The sequence below is a fragment of the Triturus cristatus genome, chromosome 1_2 (genome assembly GCF_964204655.1).
Source record: "Triturus cristatus chromosome 1_2, aTriCri1.1, whole genome shotgun sequence".
NCBI classification, from domain to species: Eukaryota; Metazoa; Chordata; class Amphibia; order Caudata; family Salamandridae; genus Triturus; species Triturus cristatus.
Genome location: NC_140580.1, coordinates 1,178,381,889 through 1,178,404,928, shown reverse-complemented (window position 1 = coordinate 1,178,404,928; position 23,040 = coordinate 1,178,381,889). Strand labels below are relative to the sequence as shown.

At 47.5% G+C, this 23,040-nt stretch overlaps 1 protein-coding gene across 2 annotated transcripts in view; it reads left to right on the top strand.

Annotated features, from left to right (window-relative positions):
- PKN3 (protein kinase N3) overlaps positions 1-23,040 on the top strand; it is a 391,919-nt gene that overhangs the window by 186,666 nt on the left and 182,213 nt on the right. For both annotated transcript variants that reach the window (XM_085614062.1, XM_085614063.1), the window contains exon 11: positions 18,264-18,453. In XM_085614062.1, coding sequence (XP_085470188.1) covers positions 18,264-18,453 — 190 coding nt within the window. The remainder of the gene's footprint in view (positions 1-18,263; positions 18,454-23,040) is intronic.

The following is a 23,040-nucleotide window of genomic DNA, read 5'->3' as shown; positions in this document are numbered from 1 at the left end:
GGTCCGTTTAGGCCCTTTATGAATAGATGGGGCCAGTTGGCCAGTTTTAGCCAAGTGCACACCACATACATGTTTTCGAACGGTTCCAATTGCGGAGCTTCGTGTAATGCACACCTCCTTGGTCAGGGTGCCCAGAGCTTTAGTACAATACGTCTCACGCAATGTCCAGGTGGGAGCACCTGGGGTTGCACCGCAACCTGCTGGACCTGGAGGGATGACTATTAGTCCAGTCATGGTTAACTCGGTTATGGGCAAGCGGCCTCAAAATAAGGATGATTTACCTTATTGGCTTGCAGAGACATTTGACCAGCTGGAAGTGGTATTTCTGAATACTACTTCTGTGGAGAAACATAGGATTTTGACAATTAGTTTGCAAAAAGACATAGTACCCGAGGTCACCGATTGTGAAAATTGGCGTAAAGGTTTCGCGACTGTATATGTGAAGTGTTTCGGCACACCTTCCATGACTACTCCCCTCCATGATCAAGCGTGTTCAAGATGAGCACGGCCTGGAGGCGGCGGCAGAGTTGGGGATGAGGTTAGTCTGAGTGTTCGACGTAGCTGCTGATCTCATCCTTGCAAATTCCAAGGGAGATGCAGTTAACTTTCAAGTGTCTAATGCTTTGCGCCTTGTCCCGGAGGACGATAAGCCACGCGAATTACCTAAAATTATTGCCCAGGCTTATAAGACCATTGGTCGCAATAGTCTGGGTGTTAAGCCTTTTGCTAGAATACCAGCACAACAGCAACCACAACAGACATCACAGTCTGAGAGGGACGATCGTCCCACCTTTCCAAAACAGATTAGGCAGAATAAAAAACAGGGGAAGCAACAACCGAAACAAGGGTCGGTTGCAGCATCACCGGACCCGTGTCTTCTGAGCGCACTTATGATTTGCGCGACCGCGCGAGAATTGGGTCTCCCGACAGGTTTCAGGTTCCTGATCAGCGTTCTCCATGTTCTTCACAGGAAACATCAGTCTCACAAGCCGGTGAAGGTGAATGCCAGGATCGCGGCAGAGGTCGCGGTGCCCCTCAAGGACGTGAGCAACCTCGTCTCAGTGACAGAAAGAGGAAACAAGACTTTCATCGTCAGCTCCCACAGTTTCAGAAAAAGAAAGTTGCTGCATTAACAGTGAGATATACCACAGATGGTGAGAACCCGGCTCATGAATCTAACATGGGCAGTAACACTGCTCAACAGCGCAGCGGAAGTTACCATAGTGGGGCAAGCACTGTGTCCATTTCTGGAGGCGACAGCAACTGAGACTCATTACAGTTGAAAATGCTGACACTCGAATGGCTCCACCTGACAGAGTATGTGAAATTGTACTTCTGATTGAAGGTGATATACAACGTGTAGTTAAAGGCCCATCAGAGACCGGAAGAGGCTGGGCTGGGCCACCCCCCTAAGTCCTCGAAGGGGAGCAGGACAGGCCCTGGAAGTGGACCCCCTCAAATCCTCATCAGGGTTAGTGACATAATGCCCCCCTTTCCACCTATAATTGGCCACTAAATTAATCCCTCCTGCAAATATGGCGAGGCGAGCCGGGGCGGGAAAGCCAAATGTAGCCCCAGTACAGCCAGCCTCCTTTATCCAACAGACATCAATAGACTGGATGCTCCAGAGAGCCATTGGCGTAGTGGCTAACGAGATTGAACTAACTGAAAGGCGACTATCCCTCACACCTAATCTTGCGGCACCTCCTAGTCCACTTGATTTAACAGACTCCCTCCTCATCACGGACCAGCAACTCACCTTATGTGACACAGGACCCTCCGTAGAAAGCAGGGTGGACGTTTTTTACCCATTGGGGACCCGCCCAAAAAAAGGAACCACTAAAGCCATTTCTATCTAGAGGGCCTAAACAAAAAGTTCCAGCCCCTGAGACTGCTACCGCCGCAAAGGCTAAAGATCATAGCCCCCTATCTAATGGAGGCCCAGAACAGCCAGCCTGGGTCACGGACGCGGTTGTACGCCCCCTCCTAACAAAACACCACAAATAAATCAGGAGAAGGAGGGAAAGCAACACAGCAGCCCTAAGGGGGTGGAGAAAGGAAATATTACTCATGGGCAGGAGATTAAGCAGGGAGCACAGAAAGAAAATGATTAATGCTGGGGGGGGGGGGCTGTCGGAGCCTCTGAAAGCTCCTCCACTGGTGCAAGGGGACAGGCAAAAGAGCAGGCCACAGGAGGGACCCTATGAGGCAGGGACAGCCCTTCCATGCATTAATCTACCCCCAGCCTCAATCCCTTACGTAGTCATTTTAGCTGGAGTCCCTGAATTTAAAGACAGGCACTAGGGAATCCTATTTGTATTTGAAGAACAAATACATCCATTGGTTAACTAATAAACAGTTTTCCAATAGAGATATAAATGAAATCATTATGATTCGTAGGGTGGGGGGGGGGGGGCAGGTTGGAGATCCAAAGATATCACTGGCGACTGTGTTGTCATTGTCTCTAGGAACAGGGGGATTGTAAACTGCCTTTTAGATCACCACTTAGCCAGGCCTGGGATATCTGTCAACTTATTGCCCCTAGGTTACTTTTATCCCTTTGGTCAGCATCCACAAGAGTCCAGAGGAGCTTATTACTCGAAGTGGTCACGAACCTGAATATCCAATTTTTCACACCTCTGCAGGCGCAAACAACACCATTATTATTTAATATTCCACTGAGTAATAGGTTCAGCCCCCTTGAGGCAGTAGACTGACTAACGAAAGTGGTAGCCCCCATACAAGATAGAGCTCAAACTAGCACGCGTACCATACAGGCAAGAGGGACTGCCCAAAGGAGTGACTATTTAACACTATCTAAGGCCATAGTTCAACCTATAGAGGCGGGGAAAACCAGTTCACCAGTGGATAAATCAAGAGCTTGAGGGCATGCCGAACTTAGATAAACCCCTTGCTGTCACGCACTCACGTAAATCAGTAACCAAGGATGGAAAATTCTCCATCAGCCAGAAAAACATTTAACTTAAATCTCAACCCAAATTCACTTTTCCAAAAAGAGTCCACTTTAGATAGTATAATCGACACCCCCCCCCCATACACGTCACTATAGCGCACACCCCAAGTGTGAAAATACTTTCTTGGAACATAGCAGGATTAACATCTAAACTGAAGAACCCTGAATGGGGACTCTTCATCGAACACCACGAAATCTGTATGTTCCAAGAAACATGGGATGAATTGAGTAGGCAGGGGTACGCGGTCTTTAGTATCCCAGCGATCCATACGGGGAGAGGTAGACACTCGGGAGGATTGTCCACTTGGGTTGGAGCTCATTTAGGCTGTGAGGCAAAATCTATTGAAAGTTCCTCTCACGATATTCTTTGTGTCCTTTTAACTTTTCAGTCAAAACAAAGCATTCTGCTTATAAATCTATACTCGCGCCCGCCGTCCAGGGGCCAAGAGTCTAGTACCCTGGACCAACTTAATATCCTCCTCCCAACCATTCCATTAAATTGCGGAGTAATCATTGGCGGCGACTTTAACTGCCAATTTGAGCCCCTGGACGGCTTGGTAACAGGTCAATTAGACGAGGAGGACCAATACTGGTCCATTCCCGAACCTAACATCTCGCCAGTAAGGGTTTGGACCCCGTTAGCACTCAAAATAAATCCCTAACACTAAATGTTTCTTTAAGAGCATGCAATGGACGCCCTACATCTGATAGACCGGGGAATCACACTTTTAATAGACCGGGCCATACCTCAATTATTGATTATATTATGCTAGATTTACAGTCCTGGCATAAGGTGTTGGATTTTAAAAGCAGCCCGCGACATGACAGCGACCATGACGCCCTTATCTTAGAAATAGTATTGCCAGGTAATACGAAGGCACAGGTTAAACCCTCAGTACCAGCCCAAAGCCTGAGTCTGACCAACGGAGGGAGAAGGGTACGCTGGGCCGAAATCTCCCAATCGCAAGACAAATTGGCCAAACTTTACCATCAAGTAGTCCCTTATCTCCTAACCACATCTCAACTAATAGAGTGTATTGGAGCCCCCAATTCACTCTCAAAGATCTCACAAAAACACCACGATCTGGTTGACATCATGGCCACTTTCTTCTACCAAAACAAAAAGCAGAGAGCGCCCAATCAGACCAAGCATAAATGGTTCAACGCCAACTGCCGAGCTGCTAAAACTGACCTAATCAATGTCATTAAAAGTAGCGATAAAACAAAAATCAAAGAAGCTAGAGCAGCATACAAAAGCGCCATAACTAAAGCAAAACAGCACTGGGTAGCCCAAAAATGGGAAGACCTCAAACGCATTAATTTCACTTTATCTGATGTCCTTCTGGAACATCTTAAATTCTGACTCCCGGGCTGGTAGATCGGCCATTGAACCCAACATAGACGAAGGTGTTTGGAGGGCATACTTTGAAATCCTTTATAGAAGGGACAAGGAAGGGGAAGAAAGTATGGCAAGAGCTCTGCCATACCCGGGTTTTAACCAGGACGATGCCCCCACCCCCCCAATCACGGTAAGAGAAACCACTGACGCCCTAGGGAAGATCCTACCTGCAAAAGCGGCAGGTTTGGATAGGATCCCTGGCGATCTCTACCGATCTGAGTCTACCATCTGTGCCCCCTATTTGGCTACTCTGTTTAATGCCATATTACAAGGCATGGCAATTCCCACCACTTGGGCGGGAGCCGAAATAATACCGATCTATAAAAAGGGCTCCCCGCTCTTGCCTGCTAACTATCGCCCGATCAGTCCTATAGACGTTGGTCAGAAAATATTTGCTAGAGTCCTATTGGGGCGCCTACAATCCTGGATAGAGGAACATAATATCTTAACCCCCCCTTCAAGCTGGGTTTAGAGCTAGGACATCTACGATCGACCAATTATTTAGGCTGCAGGTGATATACTGGAAAACCGTTTCCATCGAGGGTGGGTAGCCTTTATCTTATATTTGTAGATTTAAAATCTGCTTTTGACTTGGTACCGAGGGAAAAATTATGGGTAATTTTAAGAGACATGGGAGTGTCAGAATACCTGTGCAAGCAGTTAAAACGTCTTCATGAGGGTAACTATACTCGTATTAAATATGGAAAGAATGGCGAACTCACAGCTCCGTTGCCCGTGGAGAGAGGGGTTTCTGAGAAAGTGGCTCTGTATATACTGTTCCCAAATAGGTACAGGGTGTACAGAGTCCACAGTTCCCAGAGGTTTGGCAGAGGCTAAAGTTAGATATAACCTTAATCTCTAAAGTGGTAGCTTGGTCAGCAAATGGTCTCACACAGTCAATAACTGAACTCTAGGCCAATGGTTTTTATATAAAAAATATATGCTTGTTTTATTTTAGTACCAACAATAGGTATTAAAATATACTTTCTCAGAATGAGATGCTTTATATAAATACTTTTGTAGAAAGTTACAAGTGATTTCAATAGGCAACACAATTTTAAACACAATAATGCATTGAGTTCAATGGAAGTTTCAAGTTATTTGCAACAGATTACTTTTAGGATTACTTTTGGAATTCCAGGACTGGATCCTAGATTCAGTTCTGGGTCAGTACTTGGAATCAAGTGATAAAAGTCGACTTAATTACTGTTGATCTTTAGACAATATTTTGCTATTTTAAAAGTTGACAGAAAATATTTCATAGAAAACAGTCAATGATCCCCTAAGGCAGAAAATTCAAGTTGCAGGTATAGTATGTTCTCGTTACTTTTGTAATCCAGTATTGGGTGCCTAGACTCAGTACTGGGACCTTTATCCAAAACAGGTAAGTAATTACGTTTTCAGAAATTATACGATTTTTAAATAATATTTAAAGTTTTCAGAAATTGACACTTAGAAGAAATTTCACAGATAAACAGTCAATGGTTTCCTATGGGAGAAAATTGGGTTACTGGTAAGTACAGTTGTAAGTATTTTTCAGAGTCAGTGCTGGGCACCAAGATCCAGCACTGGGAGCTCACCTAAGAGCAGGTGAGTGTTTTCGTTACTCGTCTGATTTTTGGTGAATATTTTAAGTTTTGAAAAGTCCGCACTTAGAAGAAATTTCAGGAAAAGCAGTCAATGTTACCCTATGGAGAAAATTGAGATTGATTTAAAGGTAAGTACTCGACTGGCAGAGTTAAGGGTCTGGGCATAGACTCGGGGGTCTCCCAGGGTCAGGTAGGCACAGTTGGTTCACCCTCAGCGGCACAAGGGCGGCCGGGTATAGAGCGAGTTAGGCCCAATGTTATCCTATGAGAGGTAGGGGGGCCTTGGTTGGTGGCTGCTGACTAGCAGGCCATGCGGCTGTGGGAGCTGGGCTCCTGGTCACTTACTCAGGGCAAGTGGGCAAGTAGATAGGTGTAGAGGTTGCACTGCCAGGGCCACTCGGGCGGCTGGGTGCAGGGTGCTTTTGAGCCTTCGGGGGCTCAATTGGTTTCAAAGGGAAAGCTCCGGTTTAGAAAGAGACTGCAAGCTCGGGAACGAAGATTCTTCAGGTGCCACCACCACTTTGAGAGGTAAGTTGGGTAGTTGGAGGATAGGTAGGTACCCCGGGATTGGGCACAGGGGGCCGCGGGGCGCCGGGTGCAGGGGTGCCTTTTGGTGTCGGGAAATCTTACCCTCTGTTGATCGTGGTTGGGGGGGGGCACCTGGTTCTGAGGCTGCAGGCTTCTTCAGGAGTGTCGAGGGAGGTCCTTGGGTGCCGGACTCGGGGTCACAGTCGCTGTGGGGTCGTCCTCGTGGTCTTTGTTCACTCCGGCACAGGCCAGGCTTGGCGGGTGCAGAGTGTGAAGGGTTCGCGGTTCTGGGCTGATGCCAGGGATTAGAATAGGTTTTGAGTAGAGCCTCTACTCATGGGAGTCCCAGGGGTTTAGAGTCAAAAGGTAGCCAGGTCCTCCGGGGTTTGTGAGGTTGCTGGCCACAAGAGATGCCGGGTTGGAGCAGGTTCGAGGGTCGACAGGCCGGTAGGGCTGGGGCCAAAGCAGTTGGTGTCTTCCTCTTCTTAGCAGCTGCAGGGCAGGTCTTCTTTCTTCTAGCTCTTCTTCGGATTTTGGAATCTGGGGAAGGAAGGTTCAGGGTGCCCCTAAATACTACATTTAGGGGCATTACAGGTAGGTGAAGGGCAGGGACCAATGGGTCCCTGTCCGGGGGTGGGTACACCCCCTATCCTGCCACTCTCCTGTGGGAAGGGGGCAGTAGCCTAGTCCTGATTGAGCAGGGCTTCCCATCTTCAAGATGGCGAGAGCCCGGAGATGTGCTTCACCTTGCCTCCCCCACCTGAGGGGTGGGGTTGGCAGGCTGGCACATCCCCAATCCTTATTTGGGGTTTCCGGCCAAGCTTCCCGCCAGAGTGGGGGGGTTGCAGTGGCCTGGGGAAGCTCACAGAGGCGGCATGCCTTGGAAGCTTCTCCCTGCCCATCCTGGTGGAGGAGATTTAGCACCTCGCCCAGGATGTGCATTGTTACAGACCCAGGAGAGCAGGGGCTCTCCTACCCAGGGGTCCAGCAACATGTCTGCTGTGTGGCAGCCTCAGAACAGACGTGGATTGTGGGTTAGGTTTCAGGGGGCCTCTCTAAGATGCCCTCTGTGGTGCTTGGTACATTAAATCCCACACTGGCATCAGTGTGGGTTTAATGTGCTGAGAAGTTTGATACCAAACTTCTCAGTCTTCAGTGTTGCCATTATGGTGCTGTGGAGTTAGTGTTTGACGAGCTCTCAGCACCATGTACTCTTAAATGGCAGCACTGCACTTACAGGGCCCAGGAATGGACCTGGGTACTGTAGGGGCACAGGGCTCCTGCCTCTGTGCTCACACCACTGGCATAGGGCACCCAGCTAGAGGGGTGGCTGATGTATGCCAGGGCAGTGTAGGTTGTGGGCATGGCACACAGGGATGTGTGCCATGTCGACTCTGTTTTGTCTTGTACCCAGACACTCAGCCTGCCAGGGCAGTGTGTGTGTGTGTGTGTGTGTGTTAGGGTACAGGGCCTCTAAGGGTGGCACAATGAGTGCTGCAGCCCTTAGAGGCCTTCCATGCTCACAAGGCCCTGGGTACCACTTACCAGGGGCAGACATGTGGCCAGGGTTTGCCAATTTGGTTTTGAGGTTTTTGTTTAGGGAAGGAACATAGGCCCTGGGCACCTGATTGGCAGGAGTCCAGGGCACACTCAAACTACATTCAGCAATTCAGCAAAGAGTGGGGGCATACCATGCAAGAAAGATGGCACTTTCTCACAGGGTTCGTCAGGGCTGCGTCCTGGCACCCACACTTTTCTCCCTCTACATCAATGGCCTAATAGATTTCTTGAGAACAGGGAAGAACATCGATGCCCCCAGGTTGGCGCAGCGCAAGATCCCGGCCCTGATGTTTGTGGATGATACGCTTCTCCTCGCAAAATCCCCGATGGGAATTCAGAGGACTCTTGACAACTTTAGCGACATCTGCAAACACCGGGGCCTGGAAATTAACCTGCAAAAAACCAAGTACATGGCCTTCAATGTAGGCACCTCCACCCGTCCCAATCCTCGCTTGGACGGCAGACCCCTTGAAAGAGTAACCATCTTTGTATACCTGGGATTGACGCTGACCGAGAAAATGGATTGGGGTGTCCAAATAAAGCAGGGCTGAAACTTACTCAAACAACGGGGGTATCTTAAAATTATATAGGAGTTGCCCCGAAAAAACACTTAGCCCAGTGATGGAAATCTAGAAGGTACAGGCCAGGTCTGCTGCCCTCTACGGAGCAGAACTTTCGGGTCCTTGTGCATTGGGCCCGTTAATCCGAACAGCGAATTCCTTCGTTAGACAGCTTTTGGGCCTCCCCATCAGTACTCCATTAACACCACTCAGCTTGGATCTCGGGTTAGACCCATAGCGGAAGAGGTGGCCCTCAGGCCCTTCTCTATTGGCGTCACCTCTGGAGTACCCTGGAGCTAGCTGCCTACAGGGACGAATTAACTGACATAATGTGGTATGCGAGGTTCAATACCTTGGTTGTCCAACATTAGGAACATCTGTGAGGGCTTGGGTAGGGGCAATTTATGGTATAACGCGAAAGATACGTCCCAAATAACAGCAAGAAAGACCCTGATAGAGAGCTTCAGAGAGCAAAAGCTCAACGAGCTTGAAAGACGAACTACCGCCGGCTGTTTGACGGTGGAATTTCTGGCAGTTAAATATAGGTACAGTCTAGAACTGGTGCTAGATGAGATCCAGCCACTCCTTGCCAAAAAAACTTTGTCCAGTTCAGACACGGAGTCCTTCCATTACGCGCCTTTACTCGCGAGTGGGAGGGGCCTTCAGGTGGGGGCTGCCCGGCCTGTAACTACCCCGATGAAACGGAATTGCACGTGCTATCTTTCTGCAAGGGTTACAGAAAGGCCAGAACACGCTGGCTAATCCAACTTCGCAGAAACTGCATTGAAGTGTACAGGATATTTAAATCGAACACGCAAATGCCTATTGTTTACTCCATCTCATGGTTTTTATTTAATATGTGGTTCACTCGAAGGGCCATTCTTAAAAGAATAGCCCAGCAGAATGACATTGCAGGAACTGTATGAGTGACCATATTATTGCATTTTTCTAGTTACATTCCGGGTTCTGGGAAGGGTTACATTAACTTTACTATTTGGATTACTGATTAGCACTGTCTAATTTTAATACTACCTTTTCTACTGTGTATATTTTATGAATTCATTGTATTTTATTGCTTGCTTTTATTGACGCTTTTATGGCATTTGATTGCCGAAATAAAGTTTTATGCTATTGCAATAATGAAGGTCGAGGTTTAGCACCTCACTTCTTGGAGAAATGCACACGTTTGCGACCTCCTACAACCCTGAAAAAACGACAATCTTTGCTGGGATTTTTGAATTTCGGTCGAATTTATATTCCCGAAAATGCCCAGCGTATCAAGCCTTTGTATGCTTTGATGCAACCTACTTTTTCAAAAGCCTGCTGGCTCACGGAACATTCAGCTATCCTGCAATTTTTTCAGTCTGATTTTCTTGAATCTAAATACCTGTTGACACGTGACAACCACACCAACCTGGTGATAAGAATCGTGCCAGGTGCAGTTGGTTTCACTTACTTGACATTTAATGAAGGTGACACAGTACCTATTGGTTACAAGTCACATTTGTACACTTCGGCAGAACTACGGTTTTCCACTGTTGAAATAGTCTTGAGCTGTCCAGATGGCGATCCTTCAGGAACGCGCACTGGAAATGAATTTTGGTTGTGACACCGTACCCTGCTCTAGAAGCAGTGACAAAAGCTAGTGTACCAAACTCAAAGGCTTTGCATCCACGGTGGATACAATGGGCTACTTCTTTGACCCCTCCGGATGTCACGTTTATTTTCGACGCCTCACTGCAGACTCTGGAGGTTTTGCAGTATGAATTTGTTAATCCTCCTATGTCGATGCGCCCACTTGAGGAGTACCATTGTATCATTTACACTGACGGTTCAGCACAACTGGCTACAGGATCAAAACACTCTTATTCGGCGGCCTGTGCGATTGTGGCAGGTACCATGGTGAACGGAGAGTTCAAGTCCACGGTTGTTCACACACAGGCACTAGGGGACTGTACCGTCCAGTTAGCCGAGCTGCGAGCTTTGATGCTTGCTGAATTTGCAGATCCTAATGTGACTACTTTGATTGTAACTGGTTCTTACTACTGTGTTCAGTCTTTCAATGACAACGTATTCTTTTGGTCTCAGAATGACTATCACGATTCCGAAGGCAGTGCAATTAAGCATAAACTGGCACATGCATCAAGGTAAAATACCGAATCGGTAAAATACCGAATCGGTAAAATCGGCCGTTAGCGAGTGTCAAAAACCGAATCCCAATGCATCAACACGAATCGGGACAAAATAAAGAATCGCAAAATAATTACCCGGAAAAATAAAGAATCGCTAATAACCAACCCGCAAAATAAATAATCGCTAAATACCGAACTCGCTATCACCGAAATCACTATTAGCTACCGGCAAGTGCCAATGGCTAATAACGAATCGCTACTCAATGCATCAAAAATCGCAAATAGCTAAAATCCCCAAAATCGCTATTTAGCGGGAGCAGATTAAGGGGAATCAGAACCTGGAGGTAAAGTTACAAAAAAATAAAAAAATGGCACCAATCAGTAAGCCCTTAAAATTGGTCCTAGAGACCCTGTTGGCTTGCACAAAATGGCAGCCCTCTACGTGCTAGCAAGGAGGATGCGAATCAATGCAGCAGGACAGCGCAGGAGAAGGGTCCAGGAGAGAGTCTTCAGAGTGCGTTTCACATTGCTAGGACAGAATGAGGATGAGGTGTACGACAAGTACCGACTCAATCGTGCCATGTGTAGGAAGGTGGATATCTGACTATGGTTACCCCCAACTTTTTGCCTAGTGTCTAGCTGGTTTTTCGACTTAGTTGGCCTGAGATCCTGCCATTCAGGGTCTCAGGCTGTCTGCTCTCTCTTTAAAATGGACTCCATGTACCCTAGGTACATTCCCAATTGGTAAGGATCACCTTATTGGACCCTGTACAGTGTACCCTAGGTACCCAGGGCATAGGTGTACCCTAGGCCTCCCAGGGGCTGCAGCATGTATTATGCCACCCCTGGTCTGGCCTCCCAATCAGACACAACTGGCTAATCACTCAGCTGGGGCAAGGTCGTGTAATCACCCCTTGCTTAGATATAGTATACCTATATCTACCCTTAAAATAGACACATGTATACCTATCAGCCACTCCTATGGCAGGCCTTAACAATCCTGGAGGCAGAGTGCTTGGTAACATGTGAGATGGTGCTCTAGCATGAGCTGAGCCTGTCTGCAGCTTTCGGAACCATGTCCTTATAGCTGTTCTATGATATAGCCTACCATATACTCTTAAAGTGCCTTATAATCTTAAACGGTTATGGTAACTATGGTTTGGCTTTATCAAAACATGTCGTGTAAGGTGTCTAACACTTTGGAATAATACCCCCATACCATTTCTGGTGATGAGGATATTATTCCCCCCTTCTAGAGGGAGAGACATGTTAAAATCCTACTTTGCTGTTTAACTCTAACCAAAGCCTCAGCATCACAAAATGGATGCTGCTGCCACAGACACAAGTCTGACCTCCTGCTGCTGGGAGTGATCCCGGCAAGGGAGGCTTGGACAATAGGTTTCCTGCTTGGGGAGGTGCTAGCACCCCCCCAGACAGACTTTAGTGTATTGGGGCAGGGAGGGCTGAAAGGAATGAGACATGCCTGGGGCACACAAGGTGTCCCATGCATAGTCCAGTTCAAACCGGTGCTGGGGCACTCCAGCCCCAGTCCTGGTGCGAAACTGGACAAAGGGAAGGAGGTGTAACCACCCCCTCCCAGGTCCCACCCATAAGGTGTGACCTAGCAGGTAACCCAGCCCCCCAGATTAGTATAAGAGTGGTAGCTGGGCCCCAGGAGATTAGATTATCCTGAACCTGCAACTTGAACAGAAACTCTGGACCTTCGACATTCGACGAAAGAAGAAGACTGAATAATCTCCCTTGTGGCCAAGGAGTGGCTACCCTGTGCAAACAGGCACCATCAAGAGACTACCCTTTGCTGAAGTTCTACGAGGGACCGACTGCAGAGCCCGACCAGAGCCTTGACTTCCAGACTTCTCCGACCCTGATCCACATCCACAGCCGAGCTGAGATCCGTGGAGGCGACGAGAGACGTGGGACCGGCTACCTGGGAAAAGTGGCTAGTATCTTCCAGCGCAGCTTCTGAGGCACCCTCGAAGTTGTGCACCGGGGATTGAGAAGCCCCAACCCCAAGCACCATCTGCACCGAAGATCAGCCCCCCACACTCCACGAGTCCTGTGTGGGGCCCTTCTGCATTTTCCTGCTTGCCGCGCCTGTCCGGTTGCTTGCCCGTTGGCTAGTGGCCTCTGTGACGACGCATCCTGAAATCTTCACTGCTGGTTTGGCTCCTCCAGACTGGCTCCCGCTTCCTTGCAAAAGAGAAGCACCCCAGACCTTCCCGGTCTGCACCAGAAGCAAGTCCTCCGTTCTTTGTGGGTTCCGCTTGCCTAGGCTGGGTGAGTCCTAGTTCAACTTCGACACCGCCGACAGCAAGAGCCTTCGTGGGACAGCTCGCCTCCTGGTCCTAGTCGTCCTCGACGTCTCCTGGTCCCCGTGGCTGCAGCGACAAGCTTCACCTTCACCTGCAATCTTCACGACATCGCCTGGTTCCTTCCTGGTTCCACGTGGTCACTGGCTAGTGACCTTGACTCTGTCCCTTCTGCTTGCAGGTTTCCTCTCTTCTTGATCCCAGCCTTGGGATACACCGGACACTCTTCACTTACTGCCTGTCAGCAACTTTCCTTCAGGCATCCATAGAAGTCCACGACGAAACCCGACGCAAGTTCACACCTATGCACCCGCAGCCCGTGGGCTAGGTAACTTGGGTACTTCGGTGCTCACAAGGGTAGTGACTATCCTAGGGTCTAGTTTCCGAGTCTCGACTCTCTAGCTGCTTCAGAAGTGTCCTTAAACTGTTAATTTTTAACTGCCAGTAATTCTATCGACTTTTACGCATTACGCGTGAGTGTTTCCACTCTGCACCTGAATCCCGTGGGCCTCCCACTTCCTAACTGTTGCTAGTGTAGTGTAGCCCCAGCGATTCCCTAGGCCTATCCTATTTCCGTGACAGTGGTCCTTATACCACTTCTTTAGTATATGGTTTGCGTGGCCCCTAGGGCCTAACTGTATTACTTACCTGTGTGACTTAATGTATGCTTAAATAAGACTGTGTTGTACTTACCTCTAATCTCATAAAGAGTGCTGAGGGTTGTTATTCCCACTACTTTCTGGTTCCCAAGAATGGCAAAGGGGGCCTACGCCCTATCTTGGACCTCAGAAGCATCAACACCTTCCTCCGGAAGGAGAAGTTCAAGATGCTCACTGTAGCACAGGTTCTCGCTGCCCTAGACCCTGGAGACTGGATGGTAGCGTTGGACTTGCAGGACGCCTATTTCCACATCCCCGTCCTGCCGGCCCACCGGCGTTGCCTGCGATTCACAGTGGGCCAGGGGCATTTTCAGTTTACTGTGCTCCTCTTCGGCCTCACTAGTGCCCCTCGGGTGTTCACGAAAGTGATGGCGGTGGTCGCAGCTCATCTGTGCAGATTGGGGGTTCCAGTCTTCCCCTATCTCGACGACTGGCTGTTGAAGGCGGGCTCACCCCAGGCAGTCATCTCCCACCTCCAGACTATGGCAGACCTCTTGCATTTGCTGGGGTTCTCCATCAACGTGCCGAAGTCGCATCGGAGTCCCTCCCAGCAGCTCCTCTTCATCGGAGCGGTACCTACCTGAGCCTGGGGGACCCATGAGTCTATGCCCAGAACCTCAACTCTGCCAGTCGAGTACTTACCCTTAAACCGCAAACTCTATTTTCCTCATAGGGTAACATTGACTGGCTTTTTCCTGAAATTTCTTCTAAGTGTGGACTTTTCAAATCTTCAAATATTCACCAAAAATCAGCCGAGTGACAAAAACAAATTTACTCACCTGCTCTTAGGTGAGCTCCCAGTGCTGGATCTTGGTGCCCAGCACTGACTCTGAAAAATACCTACAACTGTACTTACCCTTAACTCAATTTTCTTCCATAGGAAACCATTGACTGTTTTTCTGTGAAATTTCTTCTAAGTGTCGATTTCTGCAATCTTTAAATATTCTTCAAAAATCGTATAATATCTGAAAACGTAATTACTTACCTGTTTTGGATAAAGATCCCAGTACTGAGTCTAAGCACCCAGTACTGGATTACAAAAGTAACGAGAACATACTGTACCTGTAACCTGAATTTTCTTCCATAGGGAATCATTGACTGTTTTCTTTGAAATATTTTCGAAGTGTCAACTTTTAAAATAGTTAAATATTGTTTAAAAATCATTACAGTAATTAAGTCGACTTTCATCACTTGATTCTGAGTACTGACCCAGGACTGAATCTAGGATCCAGTCCTGGAATTCCAAAAGTAATCCTAAAAGTAATCTGTGGCAAATAACATGAAACTTCCATTGAACTCAATGTATTATTGTGCTTAAAATAGTGTTGCCTATTGCAACCACTTGTAACTGTTTACAAAAGTCAATTACATCTTGCAAAAGTATTTTTATAAAGCATTTCATTCTGAGAAAGTATATTTTAATTCCAATTGTTGGTTCTAAAATAAAACAAGCATATATTTTTAATATATAAACCATTGGCCTAGAGTTCAGTTATTGAGTGTGTGAGACCATTTGCTGACTGAGTGTATACAACAAATGCTTTACACTGTCCTCGGATACTGCCTTACTGCTCAACCAAGCTACCACTTTAGAGAGTAAGGTTATATCTAACTTTAGCCTCTGTCAAACCCTTGGGGACTGTGGACTCTGTACCTATTTGGGAACAGTATATACAGAGCCACTTTCTCACACCGGGGAAGTGTAGTGCAGGTGTTCACGGACAACACCACCGCCATGTGGTATTGCAACAAACAAGACGGGGTGGGGTCGTGGACCCTTTGCCAGGAGGCTCTGCGCCTCTGGACATGGCTGGAACATCAGGGCATCACCCTGGTGGTTCAACATCTGGCGGGCTCTCTGAACGCCAGAGCAGACAAACTCAGCTGCTGCTGCATGATGGATCACAAATGGCGTCTCAACTCGGACGTGGCGCAAGGCCTCTTTCGGCAGTGGGGGTAGCCTTGGTTAGATCTATTCGCCACTGAAGAGAATGCGCAATGTCAGCAGTTCTGCGCGTTGGCGTTTCCAAGGCGGCACCCACCGGGTGGACGACCAGCTCTTTGTCGGCTACGTGGGCGCTAAGAAGGGACGGGCGGTTCACAAACAAACCATCTCTCGGTGGGTGTTTTGTTTATCAAGGCCTGTTACCCCTTAGCTAAAAAGGTACCTCGGGTAGGGCTGAGGGCCCATTCCACTTGGGCCACAGCGGCGACCACTGCCCTGGGCCGGGGAGTCCCCTTGCAGGACATTTGTCAGGCAGCAACGTGGGCCTCGCTGCACACGTTTGCCAAACATTATTGCCTGGACAGCCAAGTCCGGAGAGATGGCTTCTTTGGCCGTTCTGTTCTCCAGGACTTTCTGATTTGATCTTGGTTTGCAGACCCACCACCGGGGTTGGTATTGCTGGGGTATCTATTCTATGGTGAGGAATCTAACTAACGTGTTTCTTTCAGATGAACAAGTTACTTACCTTCGGTAACGATGTATCTGTAAGAAACATTAGTTAGTTAGATTCCTCACCGACCCACCCATCCTCCCCGTTCTGCGAACCGATATCTAGGGTTGAGGTCATCCCTTTCGGGGCCCTAGAATTTTTTGGCACCAGTGTCTTGCATGGCTCTGCGTTCCTGGCGCGGAAAGCTATGTACAAGAAAAGATGTCAGCGCGCAAGAGCGGCGTCGAAGTACTCCGACGTCATCCCGGCAATCACGACGCCGACGACGGACGCGGAGCCGCAGAAGACGCCTAGCGAGGTGCAAGAGTATTGCTGACACAAAATCTTTCCGGATCCAGCCTGATGCCTGGGGATATTCTAAGGTGAGGAATCTAACTAACTAATGTTTCTTACAGATGCATCGTTACCGAAGGTAAGTAACTTGTTCGTTACTTCACTTTACTAAACTGGATGGCATCTCTTTTTTCAGACGATAACAATGATTTCCACTTGGAAGCGGTTGCAATTTACTGCTCCTACACTCTGATGGATTGGCTTAGCTGGCGCCCATCATTGCCGGATTTGTTTTTGGTTGTTACTTTTTAAACACTGTATTTTTTTCCTTTTGGCATTACTGCACAATTTTTTATCAACACTCTTCGCCTAATTTGAGACCACCAAGAGATGGATGCTCTTATTTAATGCTCAGACTTGTTGAACTCTGTGTTCATATTACACCACCGTCCGAGGGACTGACCAGGGGAGGGTGTAGTGAAGATATGGGATTAACACCGGACATTTCTAAATTAGCATCAGTTCATATATGCTTGGTCGCTATTCAGCAGCTTTTGCACACGTTACTACATGGCTCTGTTTTCATAAATACTTTGCTTGAGCGTTTTCACAAGATAACAGTCTGCCTTTCACACATCTTGCTGTGCTCTGTGCTTCTCGTCTGCACATAATGTTCAAGGTCAGAAAACAACATCCCTGTTAATCTACTTTGGTCAGTCCAACGCACATTAGACACAACATAGAACACAGCTGCACTACTGAATTAGAGAGCCTTTTAGTATTGCACAGGATGCACGTTTAGGCACTTGGAGAAAATCTTTCCAGAACAGAAGAGCTGTGCTTGTCTGGAGATGTAAACCTTTGCATCTAAGACTTGGAGGTATGGGGTCCCCCTGACAAAGCCCAGAGGTCTTCTAATATTATAATTAACTAGCATGGGGAGGGTGGTATGGCACTGTAGTCCTTCTCCCACTGTCATTATAACATAATATCCCCGTTCGTATTCTATGGAATTGTAACAATGCTGATTATATTGTTTTTATGCATTTTGCTGCTAGTATTGGCTTGTGTACTGCATTATAGAGCACATTTTTAAAATAAACATTTAAAACTATACAATGTCTCTGATTACACACGTTGTGGACTAGTTTGAGTGTTTGAACAATAGAATGCGCTTGTTCCCACTACTCCTGAGAGGAACGGAGTGGCATGTTCTAGGTTGTCTAATCGTTGGTAGCTTCGCTGTAGTACGGAGAACGAATGAGACACTATTGCTAGTCGGATTGGGGTTCTAGGTCCTGAGGTGGGTTTTTTGACACCAAGGTCCTGGTTTCCTGCGCATAGTTGTGTGTATGTGCAGAATCCCTGCATCAACCGCTCCTTGTCCCTCTTTTGATTACGAGTTTCTAGTTCTACCATTGGGGTTGCAGTGAGTGCCTGAAAGAGGCTTCAGTAAACATTGTGATCTTTGCGTCTCAATGAGACAGTTCAAGATAACCTTCCAAACAGCAGAACAACGTATCTGAAAATGCGGAGTACAAAATTAAAGCCAGCTCTGTGGAACACTGTGCAATAAGCATTGGCCAGTAAACTGGCCTGTGGCAAGCACCATGAAGCGCAAACTCTAGGTGTTTGATTTCAAGAATGGACTGAGCTCGCCATCAACTGGAGCATCTGCTCCCATGACTGACGCAGAGGCGTGATCGGAGGCGGGGGCATTGGATGAAGTGTGTTTGTGTCTGGGCATGTTTGGGGAAGTTTGTGGCTGCCACTCACTTGTCTTTCACACTTCTCATTTCCCAGGAAAAGATTTTCTCCGAGCTGCACAGATGAACATTAATATTGCCACCTGGGGGCGGCTGATGATGAACATCCTCCCTCCCTGTGGCTCGCTGACCACTCTAAGCCCACCTGGGCCTTCCACCAACTACTCGGATGGCCTGGTAGTTCAGTCTGGCCAAAGCTTGCTTAGCCCTGCACCAGACTCCAACAGGTGAGTGTGAGCAGGGCCTGAAGTGCTGTGCCTGGGTATCCTTGTCTCCTATGCTAAGCTGGGACACAATACACAGCACATGGCAGGTGCTTCACCTACACTCAGTTGTGACTCAATACGCAGTACATGGCAGGTGCTTCACCTACACTCAGTTGTAACACAATACACAGTACATGGCAGGAGCTTCACCCACACTCAGTTGTGACATAATACACAGTACATGGCAGGAGCTTCACCTACACTCAGTTGTGACACAATACACAGTACATGGCAGGAGCTTCACCTACACTCAGTTGTGACATAATACACAGTACATGGCAGGTGCTTCACTTAGACTCAGTTGTGACACAATACACAGTACATGGCAGGTGCTTCACCTACACTCAGTTGTGACATAATACACAGTACATGGCAGGAGCTTCACCTACACTCAGTTGTGACACAATACACAGTACATGGCAGGAGCTTCACCTACACTCAGTTGTGACATAATACACAGTACATGGCAGGTGCTTCACTTAGACTCAGTTGTGACACAATACACAGTACATGGCAGGTGCTTCACCTACACTCAGTTGTGACACAATACACAGTACATGGCAGGTGCTTCACCTACACTCAGTTGTGACACAATACACAGTACATGGCAGGTGCTTCACCTACACTCAGTTGTGACTCAATACACAGTACATGGCAGGTGCTTCACCTACACTCAGTTGTGACATAATACACAGTACATGGCAGGTGCTTCACCTACACTCAGTTGTGACTCAATAAGCAGTACATGGCAGGTGCTTCACCTACACTCAGTTGTGACTCAATAAGCAGTACATGGCAGGTGCTTCACCTACACTCAGTTGTGACTCAATAAGCAGTACATGGCAGAGTACATGGCAGGAGCTTCACCTACACTCAGTTGTGACATAATACACAGTACATGGCAGGTGCTTCACCTACACTCAGTTGTGACACAATACACAGTACATGGCAGGAGCTTCACCTACACTCAGTTGTGACATAATACACAGTACATGGCAGGTGCTTCACCTACACTCAGTTGTGACACAATACACAGTACATGGCAGGTGCTTCACCTACACTCAGTTGTGACTCAATACACAGTACATGGCAGGTGCTTCACCTACACTCAGTTGTGACTCAATACACAGTACATGGCAGGTGCTTCACCTACACTCATTTGTGACTCAATAAGCAGTACATGGCAGGTGCTTCACCTACACTCAGTTGTGACATAATACACAGTACATGGCAGGTGCTTCACCTACACTCAGTTGTGACACAATACACAGTACATGGCAGGTGCTTCACCTACACTCAGTTGTGACTCAATACACAGTACATGGCAGGTGCTTCACCTACACTCAGTTGTGACATAATACACAGTACATGGCAGGTGCTTCACCTACACTCAGTTGTGACTCAATAAGCAGTACATGGCAGGTGCTTCACCTACACTCAGTTGTGACTCAATAAGCAGTACATGGCAGGTGCTTCACCTACACTCAGTTGTGACTCAATAAGCAGTACATGGCAGGAGCTTCACCTACACTCAGTTGTGACATAATACACAGTACATGGCAGGAGCTTCACCTACACTCAGTTGTGACACAATACACAGTACATGGCAGGAGCTTCACCTACACTCAGTTGTGACATAATACACAGTACATGGCAGGTGCTTCACCTACACTCAGTTGTGACACAATACACAGTACATGGCAGGTGCTTCACCTACACTCAGTTGTGACACAATACACAGTACATGGCAGGTGCTTCACCTACACTCAGTTGTGACTCAATACACAGTACATGGCAGGTGCTTCACCTACACTCAGTTGTGACTCAATACACAGTACATGGCAGGTGCTTCACCTACACTCATTTGTGACTCAATAAGCAGTACATGGCAGGTGCTTCACCTACACTCAGTTGTGACTCAATAAGCAGTACATGGCAGGAGCTTCACCTACACTCAGTTGTGACATAATACACAGTACATGGCAGGTGCTTCACCTACACTCAGTTGTGACATAATACACAGTACATGGCAGGTGCTTCACCTACACTCAGTTGTGACTCAATACACAGTACATGGCAGGTGCTTCACCTACACTCATTTGTGACTCAATAAGCAGTACATGGCAGGTGCTTCACCTACACTCAGTTGTGACTCAATAAGCAGTACATGGCAGGAGCTTCACCTACACTCAGTTGTGACATAATACACAGTACATGGCAGGTGCTTCACCTACACTCAGTTGTGACATAATACACAGTACATGGCAGGTGCTTCACCTACACTCAGTTGTGACTCAATACGCAGTACATGGCAGGTGCTTCACCTACACTCAGTTGTAACACAATACACAGTACATGGCAGGAGCTTCACCTACACTCAGTTGTGACATAATACACAGTACATGGCAGGAGCTTCACCTACACTCAGTTGTGACACAATACACAGTACATGGCAGGAGCTTCACCTACACTCAGTTGTGACATAATACACAGTACATGGCAGGTGCTTCACTTAGACTCAGTTGTGACACAATACACAGTACATGGCAGGAGCTTCACCTACACTCAGTTGTGACATAATACACAGTACATGGCAGGAGCTTCACCTACACTCAGTTGTGACACAATACACAGTACATGGCAGGAGCTTCACCTACACTCAGTTGTGACATAATACACAGTACATGGCAGGTGCTTCACCTACACTCAGTTGTGACACAATACACAGTACATGGCAGGTGCTTCACCTACACTCAGTTGTGACACAATACACAGTACATGGCAGGTGCTTCACCTACACTCAGTTGTGACTCAATACACAGTACATGGCAGGTGCTTCACCTACACTCAGTTGTGACATAATACACAGTACATGGCAGGTGCTTCACCTACACTCAGTTGTGACTCAATAAGCAGTACATGGCAGGTGCTTCACCTACACTCAGTTGTGACTCAATAAGCAGTACATGGCAGGTGCTTCACCTACACTCAGTTGTGACTCAATAAGCAGTACATGGCAGGAGCTTCACCTACACTCAGTTGTGACATAATACACAGTACATGGCAGGAGCTTCACCTACACTCAGTTGTGACACAATACACAGTACATGGCAGGAGCTTCACCTACACTCAGTTGTGACATAATACACAGTACATGGCAGGTGCTTCACCTACACTCAGTTGTGACACAATACACAGTACATGGCAGGTGCTTCACCTACACTCAGTTGTGACACAATACACAGTACATGGCAGGTGCTTCACCTACACTCAGTTGTGACTCAATACACAGTACATGGCAGGTGCTTCACCTACACTCAGTTGTGACTCAATACACAGTACATGGCAGGTGCTTCACCTACACTCATTTGTGACTCAATAAGCAGTACATGGCAGGTGCTTCACCTACACTCAGTTGTGACATAATACACAGTACATGGCAGGTGCTTCACCTACACTCAGTTGTGACATAATACACAGTACATGGCAGGTGCTTCACCTACACTCAGTTGTGACTCAATACACAGTACATGGCAGGTGCTTCACCTACACTCATTTGTGACTCAATAAGCAGTACATGGCAGGAGCTTCACCTACACTCAGTTGTGACACAATACACAGTACATGGCAGGTGCTTCACCTACACTCAGTTGTGACTCAATACACAGTACATGGCAGGTGCTTCACCTACACTCAGTTGTGACTCAATACACAGTACATGGCAGGTGCTTCACCTACACTCAGTTGTGACACAATACACAGTACATGGCAGGTGCTTCACCTACACTCAGTTGTGACACAATACACAGTACATGGCAGGTGCTTCACCTACACTCAGTTGTGACTCAATACACAGTACATGGCAGGTGCTTCACCTACACTCAGTTGTGACTCAATACACAGTACATGGCAGGTGCTTCACCTACACTCATTTGTGACTCAATAAGCAGTACATGGCAGGTGCTTCACCTACACTCAGTTGTGACTCAATAAGCAGTACATGGCAGGAGCTTCACCTACACTCAGTTGTGACATAATACACAGTACATGGCAGGTGCTTCACCTACACTCAGTTGTGACATAATACACAGTACATGGCAGGTGCTTCACCTACACTCAGTTGTGACTCAATACACAGTACATGGCAGGTGCTTCACCTACACTCATTTGTGACTCAATAAGCAGTACATGGCAGGTGCTTCACCTACACTCAGTTGTGACTCAATAAGCAGTACATGGCAGGTGCATCACCTACACTCATTTGTGACTCAATAAGCAGTACATGGCAGGTGCTTCACCTACACTCATTTGTGACTCAATAAGCAGTACATGGCAGGTGCTTCACCTACACTCAGTTGTGACTCAATAAGCAGTACATGGCAGGTGCTTCACCTACACTCAGTTGTGACACAATACACAGTACCTGGCAGGTGCTTCACCTACACTCAGTTGTGACTCAATAAGCAGTACATGGCAGGAGCTTCACCTACACTCAGTTGTGACATAATACACAGTACATGGCAGGTGCTTCACCTACACTCATTTGTG